This window comes from Xyrauchen texanus, chromosome 1 (assembly GCF_025860055.1).
Source record: "Xyrauchen texanus isolate HMW12.3.18 chromosome 1, RBS_HiC_50CHRs, whole genome shotgun sequence".
NCBI classification, from domain to species: domain Eukaryota; kingdom Metazoa; phylum Chordata; class Actinopteri; order Cypriniformes; family Catostomidae; genus Xyrauchen; species Xyrauchen texanus.
Genome location: NC_068276.1, coordinates 60,935,698 through 60,950,858, shown reverse-complemented (window position 1 = coordinate 60,950,858; position 15,161 = coordinate 60,935,698). Strand labels below are relative to the sequence as shown.

The 15,161-nt window shown below is 42.2% G+C and overlaps 1 protein-coding gene across 2 annotated transcripts in view; it reads right to left on the bottom strand.

Annotated features, from left to right (window-relative positions):
- Nucleotides 1-15,161, bottom strand: part of LOC127638602 (voltage-dependent L-type calcium channel subunit beta-2-like) — a 64,863-nt gene that overhangs the window by 30,224 nt on the left and 19,478 nt on the right. For both annotated transcript variants that reach the window (XM_052120225.1, XM_052120301.1), the window contains exon 2: nucleotides 694-813. In XM_052120225.1, the coding sequence (XP_051976185.1) occupies nucleotides 694-813 (120 nt within the window). The remainder of the gene's footprint in view (nucleotides 1-693; nucleotides 814-15,161) is intronic.

The following is a 15,161-nucleotide window of genomic DNA, read 5'->3' as shown; positions in this document are numbered from 1 at the left end:
ATCTATATCTGTATGAGCGGATGAGGTGAGGGTGTTTTTTCTGTCTGCTCGCCGCAGGACATCTGACTTTATCATTAATATTCATGTGTGCAATAAATGTATTATAAAATCTGATTGATGCAGAGTGCTAAAAATAGCTATCATCCCTAGAGGTGAAAAAGAGCATAACAATAACAGGAGAAAATATAGAAGAATAAAAATAGATTACAGAATGCCAAATGGGAATGTGTGATTTTAAGTTTCATACATCGCCTTGATCCAAACATCTGCTCTGATTCGGAGCAGAGAAAGCTCTTAAAAAGATGACACAAAATAGCCTTAGAAGAATATGTGACATCCAGACAAACCCTAGAGGTGTGTGTGTGTGTGTGTGTGTGTGTGTGTTTTAATTAGAGAGAGTGAGAGGTTTGGGGTGGATGAGTAAGTCATTGCATGATTCAGTGTCAACAGACACTGTGAGATCTCAAAGTGTGAACAGCCAGTATCATGAAGATTAGACTAAAGAAGAACTGCCTAACCACATGTGCAAACACACTCTAGCAATGAGAGAGAACTGACAAATCAAAGCAATCCGTTTCCAATTTAGTTGGTTTGACCTGCTTATGAAGAACAAACCTGGTTATACTGATTTTTAGAATATATTCAGAAGAGCTAGAAAGACAGACAGTAAGTAAGTGAGACATGCACATGGACCTTGGCTTTCTCGATCTGGGCCACAGCTTGTCTTTCAGCTTCTCTGCGCTGCGTCTCTTTATCTTCCTCCAGAGAAACATCAGAGTCAGATGGGCGACTGGTGTACGAGTCTGCAGAACCCTATGGCAAGAGCACAGAGACATCATTATTATCATATATGTTGGATCCGATATTATATGTTTTTCTAATCTTCGGAATCGTTATTTTGTCTGATGTGATTCAGTTTTAAAATGTGCTCCATTGGTTCTGATGCCACTGCCTCTCTCTGAAAGGTTACTGCTTTAAGCTGCGTTCACACTGCCAGCTACTTTGTCACTGCATGTCGCTAGTGGTGTGTTTGGAGAGTCTAAACAGCACTGTTTCTTTACTATTAATATTATTATTAAAATATTAGAATCACGTTTAATGAGGAATTACCACCTCTAAATCTGAGGCCATGGTTCTCAGTAGGAAACCGATGGAGTGCGTACCTCGGGTAGGGAAGGAGGTATTGCCCCAAGTGAAGGAGTTCAAGTACTTTGGGGAGGTTGGCCGGAGAATCAGGGCGAAATGGGCTTCCTCAGAAGGGTGGCGGGCTCCTCCCTTAGAGATAGGGTGAGGAACTCAGTCATCCGTGAGGAGCTCGGAGTAGAGCCGCTGCTCCTTTGCATCGAAAGGAGTCAGTTGAGGTGGTTTGGGCATCTGGTAAGGATGCCCCCTGGGCGCCTCCCTAGGAAGGTGTTTCAGGCACGTCCAGCTGGGAGGAGGCCTCAGGGAAGACCCAGGATTTGGTGGAGAGATTACATCTCCACACTGGCCTGGGAAGGCCTCGGGGTCCCCCAGTCAGAGGTGGTTAATGTGGCTCGGGATAGGGAAGTTTGGGGCCCCCTCCTGGAGTTGCTGCCCCTGCGACCCGACTTCGGATAAGCGGTTGAAGATGGATGGATGGATCACGTGAGCTCTCAACTTTTCTCAAAAAAATTCTCAACTTTGCCGCATCGTTGGACATGCCCACATCCGGTCGCCAACGGTCGGCATCGCTCGTGTTGCCGGAAGTCGCCAGCTCTCGTTGAAAATAAATGAGATGAGGTAGTTTTGTCGCTGCGTGTCGCTGGCAGCGTGAACGCAGCTTTAGTCTTGCTCAATGTCCCGGCAACAGCGTTATCGGATTGGCTATATGTCACGAGTAAATGGCCAATCAACCCTGTACTCCGTATTCGTGGGGGAGAGGTAGGAAAGAGAAAGATGCATCAGAGTGGATGAGCTGTTTTCAAAGGGAAGAATGCAGATACTGAAGTACTGAAGGGTCCAGAATCCGGATTTGTTCCATATGGACCTCAGTCCTCGGACATCATGACAACGGTTGCCCTATGTCACCGTTTCTACACTTTAGGTTAGAAGCGTGACAAATCTACGGAGCTGCGTACACAGCAAACGGTGTGGGGTGTTGATAGCACTGATCGTTCAGCGTTATATCTTATTTTTCTCTAGCACCGAACATGCTTTATTAATGCCCTTTCACACTACGCACACGTTGTCTCTCTCCTTGGCCTGTGACATGAGACGACGCATAGTAGAGCTGCAGACATGGTTATTTCACCGACAGTAGACTGTAATGGAGAAATACAGTGAGCAGCAATATACTGTAGATGGGCGGCAGAGATAAGTACTCGCCAATTTGAGTTGGTGTTTTTACATGTTACAGCTGATTATGGCATTGATAGTGGTAGCTAACTTACCAACATTTGGAGGTTTAGCAAATGCAACGTCAACTTTGTTGGTGTAAAATCTTTCACCTCCGTTGTGAATAAAATCCAATTGCCATTTTTAGACTTGACTAAACAGGCTAATCAGTAAGCTACATGAAGAGTGTAGGCATTTAAAGGACGTTTTGTGTTGGAGTTTGTGTTTTTTGCACTAAAATTGTGCAAATGTTTATCGACCCCAAATATCGGTTATCAATCACCTTGATTTCTAATAATCGTTATCGGTATCGGACCTAAAAAAAACATATTGTGTGACTCCTAATGCATGTGTTGACATCATAAATCCTTCTACAGTGTTATTAGTAATTAGTGATGCTGCATCTACGCTGATGGGTGTCAGTATAAACCCCAGGACCACTTTTAGGGGGGCGGCTGTGGCTCAGGTGGTAGAGCGGGTCGGCCACTAATCGCAAGGTTGGTGGTTCGATTCCCGGCCCACACGACTCCACATGCCAAAGTGTCCTTGGGCAAGACACTGAACCCCAAGTTGCTCCCAACGGCAGACTAGCACCTTGCATAGCACCTCTGCCATCATTGGTGTATGAAAGTGTGATGGGTGAATGAGTCACAGTGTAAAGCACTTTGAATACCATTAAGGTTAAAAAGGCGCTATATAAGTGCAGACCATTTCAGGGAAATCAGGTGGTGTAATTATGCAACTATTTTTCATAACACACTCTAACATCGCAATTGACAGTGAAGCTGACTGAAAACTATGGTAAAATAAATTAGCACACAAAGTAAAAACAAAATTCATAAAAGAAAGATATTCACACAAAGTTCTTTTTTTTCATTGGCATAAACATGAAGGATGTGTTTGGCATTAGCATTAGCGCCACAGTAAATGACCACAGCAAACTGTACTGCCAACACCTTTAAGAAGTCATAGTGTACATCTGACAAACAGCAGTGTTTGCAGGATTGTTCCTCTCTGAAAGGTTTGAGGATCTCTTAATGTCTGGCTTTTTCTAGCATTTTCTCTCTTTTTAACAGTAAACACAGTAAAAGTACACTTTACTGTAAAAAGCACAGTTTTTCTAATCGGTTTAATTTTGAGCAAGAAGGAAGGAAAAAGAATTAAGGAAGTGTAGGAAGGAGAGGGAATAATGTAAGGAAGGAAGGAAGTTGAAGGAAAAAGCAGGAACAAATAAGGAAAATAAAGAAGAGAATGAAAGTAAGAACATGTGCAAGTAAGCTAAAGAATAAAAAGTGCTTGTGTATAGTATTGACCACATCAAACACAACCACACTATCAATCTCTCTCTCTCTCTCTCTCTCTCTCTCTCTCTCTCTCTCTCTCTCATGCACACACAAACACACATAAGAAACAAACTCACTCGCACACACACACACACACACTCACATAGGAAACAAACACACACACACACTCACATAGGAAACAAACACACACACACACACACTCACATAGGAAACAAACACACACACACACTCACATAGGAAACAAACACAATTTCACACACACACACAAGACACAAACACACACTCGCACACATAAGACACATACACATGACACAAACACACACACACACACACTCACACACATAAGACACAAACTTACACACAACTAAGACACAAACACACACACACACTCACACATATAAGACACAAACACACACACACACACACACACACACATTCACACACGTAAGACACAAACACACACACACACACACACACACACACACACACATAAGACACAAACAAACACACACACTCACTCACAGACGTAAGACACAAACACACACACACACACACTCACACACGTAAGACACAAACACACACACACACTCACTCACACACGTAAGACACAAACACACACACACACACACACACACATAAGACACAAACAAACACACACACTCACTCACACACGTAAGACACAAACACACACACACACACTAACTCACACACATAAGACACAAACACACACACACACACACACACTCACTCACTCACTCACACACATAAGACACAAACAAACACACACACACACTCACTCACACACATAAGACACAAACACACACACACACTCTCACACACACACCCTGTGGCTCCTGTACTGCAGTCTTTATCTCAGTGATTTTTTCCACAGTGTGTTAAAATCATCTTTAACACCTGATCAACTACGACACACATACAGTTCACAAACACCCCACAGCTACACAACTTATATAATATCATCATTTATGTTTCTAAGTTTATAACATTTATATTATTACAAGTAATACAAACACAGAATTACAGTGTGTTTATCTTGTGCCCATGTCAACAGAATGTCTGTTCATAGTTCATATTTATCATTCAAGAACAGCTATTCGATTACATACTTGCATGTGTATTTACTGTCAACCTGCAACACAATGTCCCTTCTTATACACAACACAGGAACGTGCAGTCACTCACACACGCACACACACTTGTACTTGTTTATAGTAAGATGCATAGCTTCTTACAGCAACGTCGTTCTTGTCTCGAGTCCCTGTTGCTCGTTTCAGAAGTCGAATCCATGAGGCCTTCATCAGCCAATCCAGTTAGAGCATTTGCTCTCCTCACCATACCAACCACAAACTTCAATGAACTCTCTCACCAATCATATACCTACTACTAACGGCATCTACTATATCATGGGCAAATGTCAGACAAACTTTAGGACATCTGCTAGAGTCAATAAGGACATTATCGCAAAAGAAAGCTAAAAAAGTTGCATTGAAAACAACATATGAGTGCAAAAAGTTCTTGTTGGATATCTGAATGCAGACAGAGGCACTTAAACGTGCAACAGCCGTTGTTTAGGATGCACTATTTTCTTTAATCTTAAATATCGTTTACTATAACTATAATATAACCTCCATGAGATGCTACCTAATATCTCCGCTATTGCTCGAGCTAATGGTAACAATACTAGCTGTGCTGCTGCTGTGGGCACGGAGAGTTTCGCTGTTGCGTTGTTGACAATGGCGTGCAATTCCACGTGCATGTACTTGCTCTTGCTCCCTGCGCATAGTGAATGATGGCCGCGGCAGTCAGTGCAGATTTTGTTGGTTACGTATTTTCTCCTGGTATCATTTTCCAGTCCACCCTGCTGCAGCCATGCCAGCATGCCCGTCTGCCATGCTCCTCGACGGAGAGCCCTTCCCCGCTCCCCAGAGCCCGGCGCTCCGCTGATGCTAAAGATGCTAGCAACACTGCTGCGGTCTCTGTGTCTCTCAGGTGCTGCAGAGATTGGCTCCCACTTTGTTCCCTATGTGTCAGTTTTGGTCCTTCTGGGTAAACATGGTGTTGCTAAACATCAGGCAATCGTGTGTACAGTCTTCTGTGAGCTCTGCAGTCTTGATCGGAGTCTGCAGTCTATATTAGCTCTTCTGATTTGCTTTCTCTCTGCACCTTCACTCTTACTCAGCTCTCTCTCTCTCTCTCTCTCTCATGCTATCTCTCTCTCCCTCCCCTCCTCCCCAGCTGTCGCTGTCTCTACATTCCTCTTCACCATCTCTCCATCTGCGCTTCTCTGCTGAGATTAATACCTCTGTGACTGTGCTTGTGTGTGTGCATGAGAAAAAGAGAGACAAAGATTGATAGAAAGACCGAAAGAAAAAGGACAGAAACAACAAAAGCGCCATAAAGAATGAATAAATGACAGAAAGAATGAAAGAACGACAGAAAGAACTAAAGACAGAAAGAATGAAACAAAACAAAGAATGAAAGAACAACAAAAGAATGAAAAAAGAACGACAGAATGAATAAATGACAGAAAGAATGAAAAAGACAGAAAGAATGAAAGAACAACAAAAGAATGAAAAAAGAACGACAGAATGAATAAATGACAGAAAGAATGAAAAAGACAGAAAGAATGAAAGAATGAAAAAAAGAATGAAAAATCATCAGAAAGAATGAAAGAACGGCAGAAAGAATGAAAGAATGAAAAAAAGAATGAAAAATCATCAGAAAGAATGAAAGAACGGCAGAAAGAATGAAAAAAAGAATGAAAAAGACAGAAAGAATGAAAGAATGAAAAAAAGAATGAAAAATCATCAGAAAGAATGAAAGAACGACAGAAAGAATGAAAAAAAGAATGAAAAAAGAATGAAAAAGACAGAAAGAATGAAAGTATGAAAAAAAGAATGAAAAAAGAATGAAAAAGACAGAAAGAATGAAAGAATGAAAAAAAGAATGAAAAATCATCAGAAAGAATGAAAGAACGACAGAAAGAATGAAAAAAAGAATGAAAAAAGAATGAAAAAGACAGAAAGAATGAAAGAATGAAAAAAAGAATGAAAAATCATCAGAAAGAATGAAAGAACGACAGAAAGAATGAAAAAAAGAATGAAAAAAGAATGAAAAAGACAAAGAATGAAAGAATGAAAAAAAGAATGAAAAATCATCAGAAAGAATGAAAGAACGACAGAAAGAATGAAAAAAGAATGAAAAAGACAGAAAGAATGAAAGAATGAAAAAAAGAATGAAAAATCATCAGAAAGAATGAAAGAACGACAGAAAGAGTGAAAAAACAATGAAAAAGACAGAAAAATGAAAGAACGACAGAAAGAATGAAAGAATGAAAAAAGAATGAAAAAGACAGAAAAATGAAAGAACGACAGAAAGAATGAAAGAATGACAGAAAGAATGAAAAAAAGAATGAAAAATCATCAGAAAGAATGAAAGAACGACAGAAAGAATGAAAGAATGACAGAAAGAATGAAAAAAGAATGAAAAATCATCAGAAAGAATGAAAGAACGACAGAAAGAATGAAAGAATGACAGAAAGAATGAAAAAAGAATGAAAAATCATCAGAAAGAATGAAAGAACGACAGAAAGAATGAAAGAATGAAAAAAGAATGAAAAAGACAGAAAAATGAAAGAACGACAGAAAGAATGAAAGAATGAAAAAAGAATGAAAAAGACAGAAAGAATGAAAGAATGAAAAATAGAATGAAAAATCATCAGAAAGAACGACAGAAAGAATGAAAGAATGAAAAAAGAATGAAAAAGACAGAAAAATGAAAGAACGACAGAAAGAATGAAAGAATGAAAAAAGAATGAAAAAGACAGAAAGAATGAAAGAATGAAAAATAGAATGAAAAATCATCAGAAAGAAGGACAGAAGGACAGAAAGAATGAAAGAATGAAAAAGACAGAAAACTGAAAGAACGACAGAAAGAATGACAAAGAATGAAAGAATGAAAAATCATCAGAAAGAACGACAGAAAGAATGAAAGAACGACAGAAAGAATGAAAGAACGACAGAAAGAACAAAAGAACGACAGAAAGAATGAAAGAAAGGCAGAAAGAATGAAAAAGACAGAAAGAATGAAAGAATGACAAAGAATGAAAAATCATCAGAAAGAACGACAGAAAGAACGAAAGAACGACAGAAAGAACGAAAGAATGAAAAAGACAGAAAAATGAAAGAACGACAGAAAGAATGAAAGAATGAAAAAGACAGAAAGAATGAAAGAACGACAGAAAGAATGACAAAGAATGAAAGAATGAAAAATCATCAGAAAGAACGACAGAAAGAATGAAAGAACGACAGAAAGAATGAAAGAATGACAAAGAATGAAAGAATGAAAAATCATCAGAAAGAACGACAGAAAGAATGAAAGAACGACAGAAAGAACGAAAGAACGACAGAAAGAACAAAAGAACGACAGAAAGAATGAAAGAACGACAGAAAGAATGAAAGAACGACAGAAAGAATGAAAGAATGGCAGAAAGAATGAAAAAGACAAAGAATGAAAGAACAACAGAAAGAACGACAGAAAGAATGAAAGAACGACAGAAAGAACGAAAGAACGACAGAAAGAACAAAAGAACGACAGAAAGAATGAAAGAATGGCAGAAAGAATGAAAAAGACAGAAAGAATGAAAGAATGACAAAGAATGAAAAATCATCAGAAAGAACGACAGAAAGAACGAAAGAACGACAGAAAGAACGAAAGAATGAAAAAGACAGAAAGAACGAAAGAACGACAGAAAGAACGAAAGAATGAAAAAGACAGAAAAATGAAAGAACGACAGAAAGAATGAAAGAATGAAAAAGACAGAAAGAATGAAAGAACGACAGAAAGAATGACAAAGAATGAAAGAATGAAAAATCATCAGAAAGAACGACAGAAAGAATGAAAGAACGACAGAAAGAATGAAAGAATGACAAAGAATGAAAGAATGAAAAATCATCAGAAAGAACGACAGAAAGAATGAAAGAACGACAGAAAGAACGACAGAAAGAACAAAAGAACGACAGAAAGAATGAAAGAACGACAGAAAGAATGAAAGAACGACAGAAAGAATGAAAGAATGGCAGAAAGAATGAAAAAGACAAAGAATGAAAGAACAACAGAAAGAATGAAAAAAGACTGAAAGAATGAAATATCATCAGAAAGAACAGCAGAAAGAATGAAAATTGACAAAGAATTAATGAACAACAGAAGGAATGAAAGAACAAAGGAGTAAATGAGAACAAAAGATACAAGAACAAAATAATTAAAAAGAACAAAAGAAAGAATGAACGAGAATGAAATAAAACGAATGAGAACGAAAGAACAAGAGGGAAAGAATGAAAGAACAGTTTTAACGACACGATCAGAGTCATTTACCTTCCGCCCACGGGACAGTTTTTGGTCAAAACAGTAGGGAACCTGACTCTGGTCGTGTCTCGAAGGGAAATGTCCGGTTGGGAAAGTCTCACAAGAGTCGCATTTGCTGTTATGAAGGTGAGGGTTAGGTTTAGGGGTGGGGATAGGTGTAGAGTTTCTGTGAGACAAACACAATCATAATGTAAATGTGTGTAAAAGCGGTGTATGAAACGTTCCCAAACCCAACAGTCCCATCTAGAAACAACCACTGACTCATTCTCTTCTGAACTGGTGTGTATGCTTATGGGGTAAGGGAATGAAGTAGGGGGGTGTTCATCAGAAAAAGGTTGAGAACCAATGGTCTAGCACATGTTTGCATAGAAAAACAATGGAAGTAGAGCACATACAGACACAAAAACACATTCAGTGTGAACAGCCCCTAAAAGAATGCAGGTGTCTAGAGACGCTTTTGCAAGTTAATGCTCATTTGTTTACCTGACGCAACATCTAAAAAACGTGGCGCTCCTGCACGAGATGCTGAAAAAAACAGCTGGACACATAATGGTCAAAGACAAGTTAGGTTTGAACGGCCCTTAAAACTTCAATGTGTCTTTCACCAACAATATCTAGGATTCGCTGTCAATCAAAAGCATGTTTTTGATTTCACTTTGATAACAGATTTTCTGTGACTCTCTAAATTCTTTCACGTTCCGAGCCACTATCTTGCAGCACAGAAGGAGCGTTCCAGGAATGTCACTTGTGCTTTTGTCTCAGGAGAAAAGTCTGCTTTCCCTGTTTTTATACTGTACAGACAATTATACATAAAGGGTATTCAGAGATAGTTTATTCCTTGTGTTTGACATTTCAGAGACCTAGAACTCCCCACAGTCTTTCATTATTTATTATTTATAATCAAGCAGTCTCTGCACTGGTTTAGCGGCCCATTCTCTAAACAAATTATGCAGATCAGCCAACAGCGCAAATGCGCCAAAAAAAGTGTCCATCCATCCATCCATCCATCCATTCAACTGCTTATCCGAAGTCAGGCCACGGGGGCAGCAGCTCCAGCAGGGGGCCCCAAACTTCCCTTTCCCGAGCCACATTAACCAGCTCTGACTGGGGGACTCTCTCCACCTAGTCCTGGGTCTTCCCCGAGGCCTCCTCCCAGCTGGACGTGCCTGAAACACCTCCATAGGTGTCCTTATCAGATGCCCAAACCACCTCAACTGGCTCCTATCGACACAAAGGAGCAGCGGCTCTACTCCGAGCTCCTCACGGATGACTGAGTTCCTCACCCTATCTCTAAGGGAGGAGCCCGCCACACTTCTGAGGAAACCCATTTCGCCCGCTTGTACCCGCGACCTAGTTCTTTCGATCATGACCCAGCCTCCGTGACCATAGGTGAGGGTAGGAACGAAAATTGACCGGTAGATCGAGAGCTTTGCCTTCCGGCTCAGCTCTCTTTTCTTGACAACGGTGCGATAGAGCGAGTGCAGTACCGCCCCCGCTGCCCCGATTCTCCAGCCAACCTCCCGCTCCATTGTCCCGTCACTCGTGAACAAGATCCCGAGGTACTTGAACTCCTTCACTTGGGGCAATACCTCCTTCCTTTCCCAGAGTAAACACTGGAGTGTGCAAAACGCAAATTTGCGGGCCGATTCTGAGTGCTATATAGCGGAGGATGCCGCAGACCACCTTATTTGACACCCTGCCGGGACTGCAGGCTACATCATCACTGTGATTCAGACACCTAAATTGTCCCTTAAACATGCAGAAATTACGCTTGACTACACCGTGCATCTGGATATATGCCAGACTATGATGCTCTTCTCCATCATTTGATCACTATTGGATAACTTTTTGCTGATATGATGGGTTGAAAATGTTCACAAACATCTCTTTTTGAATAAAATGTTTACCGCCTACTTTAATTCGTGGTAGTAGCACGATCTAAATTGTGCCAGGCAATTTTTGCGAATGAAGCACAATCTACAATGAGCCTACTTTACATAGAAAGAGGTGGATTTGCACGAAAAATAATGACAATGATGTCATTTAAATACACAAGACGCAGCGCAATTTCAGTGCTTATTGCGCCTGTTAAAATAGATTGTGGGTGGTTCGTGAATAAGATGCATGTTTTTGCGCTGCAATACCATGCGCAAAAGTGGCGCAACTTTTTGGTGAATCTTCCCCACATTCACGGACATCAGGCTCTATTTTCTTGAGCACGCCATGCACAGTACTACATCTACCAATTTTGGTGAGAGCACTAATTATAAGCCCAATTTTCGTGCCAGTGCAAGTGGGCACGTGTGGGAGTGTTTTGACTATCTGTGGGTGTATTGTATGTTAATAAGGTGGCACAAAGCGCAATTTGCTATTTTCCTGAGAAATTGGTCATTGTGCTGAGACATATTACTTCTGTTCTCAGGGCAAAGTCTGAAATCAGTTCCTGCATTTGCAGTTTGGAGATTCCACCAGCGGTTGGTAATAAAGTTAATGTCCAAACTCTCTGTCCCTGACGATCAATGTTGTAGCCGTTTTATGAAACAAAAATTTATGAGATTTGTATTAAACTTTCTAGAGGTCATGATTTATTTTTTAATTATTATTACTATGTTTATATTCTAATTTGTATTAATATTGTTCTACCTGTTGTCTTAGAGTGATTTTTAAGTCACTGCAAAAGAGGCCGGTGGAAGAAGTTGGAGAGGGTAACATTTTTGGATTCAGGGAGGTACTTATATACAGGGAGTTCCCCGTCTGTCGCTCACTTCAACGCTGTGTCGAAGAAGCGACACTAGGGTCTCTCTTGAGAGCCTTTTGCATCTCTGAACTATGAGAAAAGGCCAATGAAAAATTGGCAGACAGAATCTGCAGGTCCTGCGCCCAGACATACGGGTATAAAGGGAGGGAAATGCATCTGTTTCACTCAGAAATTTTCTTTAGAGCCGACTGGTTGTGTATGCAGCGAGCTGCGAGTCACACACTGTTCCACCCATCTCTGAGCGCGATTGCTGTTGGATCTACGGCGCATATCAGCAGCTTTCTCCTTCTCTGCACGGCAGTGCAGCTTTGCCCCTGGTTGCTTTGACAGCGCAGTGAAAGAGACATTTTCATTAAAAGATTATTTTCTCTAAAAGAGCAATACACAGCGGCGTTAAACGTCCTTTTCAGGATGCGTCTTTATAAAGATGCCCTTCGGCCCCTGTGTAGTTCCTGGATGCGGAAGAGTGCTCTCCACTCCTGATGGCCACAGGCGCTCTCTCATGTGTCTGGGCAGCGATCACACCAAGGCAGCTTTTGTGGATGGCTCATGTTCTCATTGCGAGAACATGACCATGGCAATGTTGCTGTCGCGGCTTTCCTTCCTCAGAAGCCCCCTGCGTCATCCTTCTTCCCACGGGATTGTGGACGACCCAGCTGGCGATGGCGGCGAACTGGGGATGGCAGCGGATGCGGTTCCGCCGGGTACGTCCCCGCAAACCACCCGCCCCCCGACACGCTTGTCTAAATGTGTTCGAGGTAACAGCAGCCTGCCTCAAGGCCAGCCTGCCTATCCTCTGAGGCCCCCGAGCCGGATGCGCTCGCCACTGCATCGGAGAGTGGTCCGGCGCCTGACGCGGATGCCGCCTTCGGGCCAGCACAGATGCCCGACTTGCTTGCCCGGGCCGTCGTTAGCGTGGGGCTGGACTGGAACCCTCCGTCCTCCCCACAGCCGTCACGGCTGGATGATTGGTTCCTCGGGTTCCTTTCTTCCCAGAAGTGCATGATGAGCTGACGATTTCGTGGAGAACACCCTTCTCCACCCGTCACCGTGCCTCTCGCTCATCTGCTCTCACTATCCTCGACGGCGGAGTGGCCCACGGGTACACGGCGGTTCCCCAGGTGGACAGAGCAGTTGCGATCCACCTGTGCTCCCGTCCAAGGCCTGTAGGATGAAGTCTTCATTGACCTCCAAAGCCTACAGTGCCACCAGACAGGCCGCTTCTGCCCTGCATGCCATGGCCCTCCTGCAAGTCCACCAGGCCAAGGCTCTTAAAGATCTGCACTTGGGTAGTCCTGATCCCGACATGCTGCAGGAATTGCGCTCAGCGACCGACCTTGCCCTCAGGGCCACGAAGGTCACAGCGCGGTCACTCGGGCAGGCGATGGCCATTCTCGTGGTTTAGGAACGACATCTGTGGGTGAACATGGTCTTCCTCGACGCACCTGTCTCCCAGTTCTGCCTTTTTGGCGACATTGTAGAGGACTTCGCCCAGAAGTTCTCAGTGGTGAAATAGCAGACAGAGGTCATATCTCACATCATGTCCCGCCGCACCTCCAGCGCGGGCCATGCCCCGTCTGCCAGACTGTCCGGCAGACACTCACGTGATTCTAAGACCGTGACCGGGCTACGTTCCCACTCCCTTCAGGGACCAGGTAGTGAGCCTGCAAGCACTGCCCCGGGAGGAGGCAGGCCCAGCCCCTTCATTACTTTGCATATCTACTTGGACCGCATGCAGAGCTTTAGATGTTCTGAGCAGCTCTTTGTCTGCTTTGGTGGACAGCAGAAAGGGAACGCTGTCTCCAAACAGAGGCTTTCCCACTGGGTAGTGGACGCTATTACGTTGGCCTATTGCACCCAAGCCGTGCCCCCCACTTGCGAGTCCGAGCACACTCAACAAGAAGTGTTGCATCCTCATGGGCACTGGCCAGGGGCACTTCCCTAGCAGACATATGCAGAGCAGCGGGTTGGGCAGCACCCAATACCTTTGCGAGATTTTACAATCTCAGGGTTGAGTCGGTTTCGTCCCGTGTTTTCTCTGGTCCAAGTTAGTAGAACTCTGTACACGCTGACAAACTGACCGGGTGGACCGCTTGCACATAGCGCCCTTTCCTTCCGCTTAGGTAATACCGTGCGACTTTACTCCAGGAGATCCCACGAACTCTGCTCTTCTGAGCCTTGATTTGTGTGCCACTTGATCAATATGATAAATAATACTTATATTCTCCATAATTGAATGGAGTCGACATCAAATCCTGATGAGAACCACATTTTGCGTGCGTATAAAAGGAGCATGTCACTTTCATAGAAATATCCAGCCCATTAGTGCATTGCACGCGCAATTTCACCAAACCAACGTGTACCTGGATTTACTGCACGATTTCAAGAAAATACAGAAATTTTATGGCTTTGCTCTTGTGATTTATCACATAGCGCTGCGCTTAATGCTCATAAAATAGGGTCCATCGTGTTCTGGTGAGAACTGACAACACTGCATAATTCACTGGAGGGAATTACTGTAATTCATGATAGACAATGTATGCTGAGGAATGACATCGAGTGCACAAATATTAATTTAATCTCTAATAGCAATCTCTGCTACAGTAGCTCTTGCTGGGGAATCAATATTGTATTGGATTTACTGAGTACTGAATGTCATCCTGAATGTCTCTAAGTATCATTTTACCCCTTTTAATTTAACATACAAAGTGCATAGAGACTAATGCGAAACACATTAGTAGTATGTTTGCTGACTTACATCGAAAGTGCATTAGGATTGATTTGCTGTCTCTTTCACAGACACAAAAAGGGACAGAGGTGCCCAAAGGCGACTTAACGTTTTTCTGAGGTCACACACACACACACACACACACACAGATCCACTCTGAAAAGTGGCTAGAGATCATGTTCCAGTCTTTGTGGCTTAAATTAGAACAGATGTCAATGTGGATAATCAGTTATCGATTACATCACAAAGAGTAAATGCACACTGTAAAAATGCCACCTTTGCCTATACATACTATGCACACTAGTAATTAGTAGTGATTTTGTATTTTATTTATTTATTGCCATCTTTCCTTCACCTTCATCTCACTATACATATGACGCTGTTTTAATTGTTATGTAGAGTCATCTCTGTTTTTGTCCTCAAGGTGACTTTGGTCCATCCAACCTCAAACTACTCAACATGGTAAAAGTTTATTTTGATGGTCACATTTAGACATTTAACTGACTATATGTGACTATTTAACTGACTATAAGTGACTTACCAACTGGCTTGCTATAGCTAGTAAACAGTGTTTCAACAAATATTCAGTAGACTATCAATAGCCTGTATAACAGCAGCAAAATTACAGCTT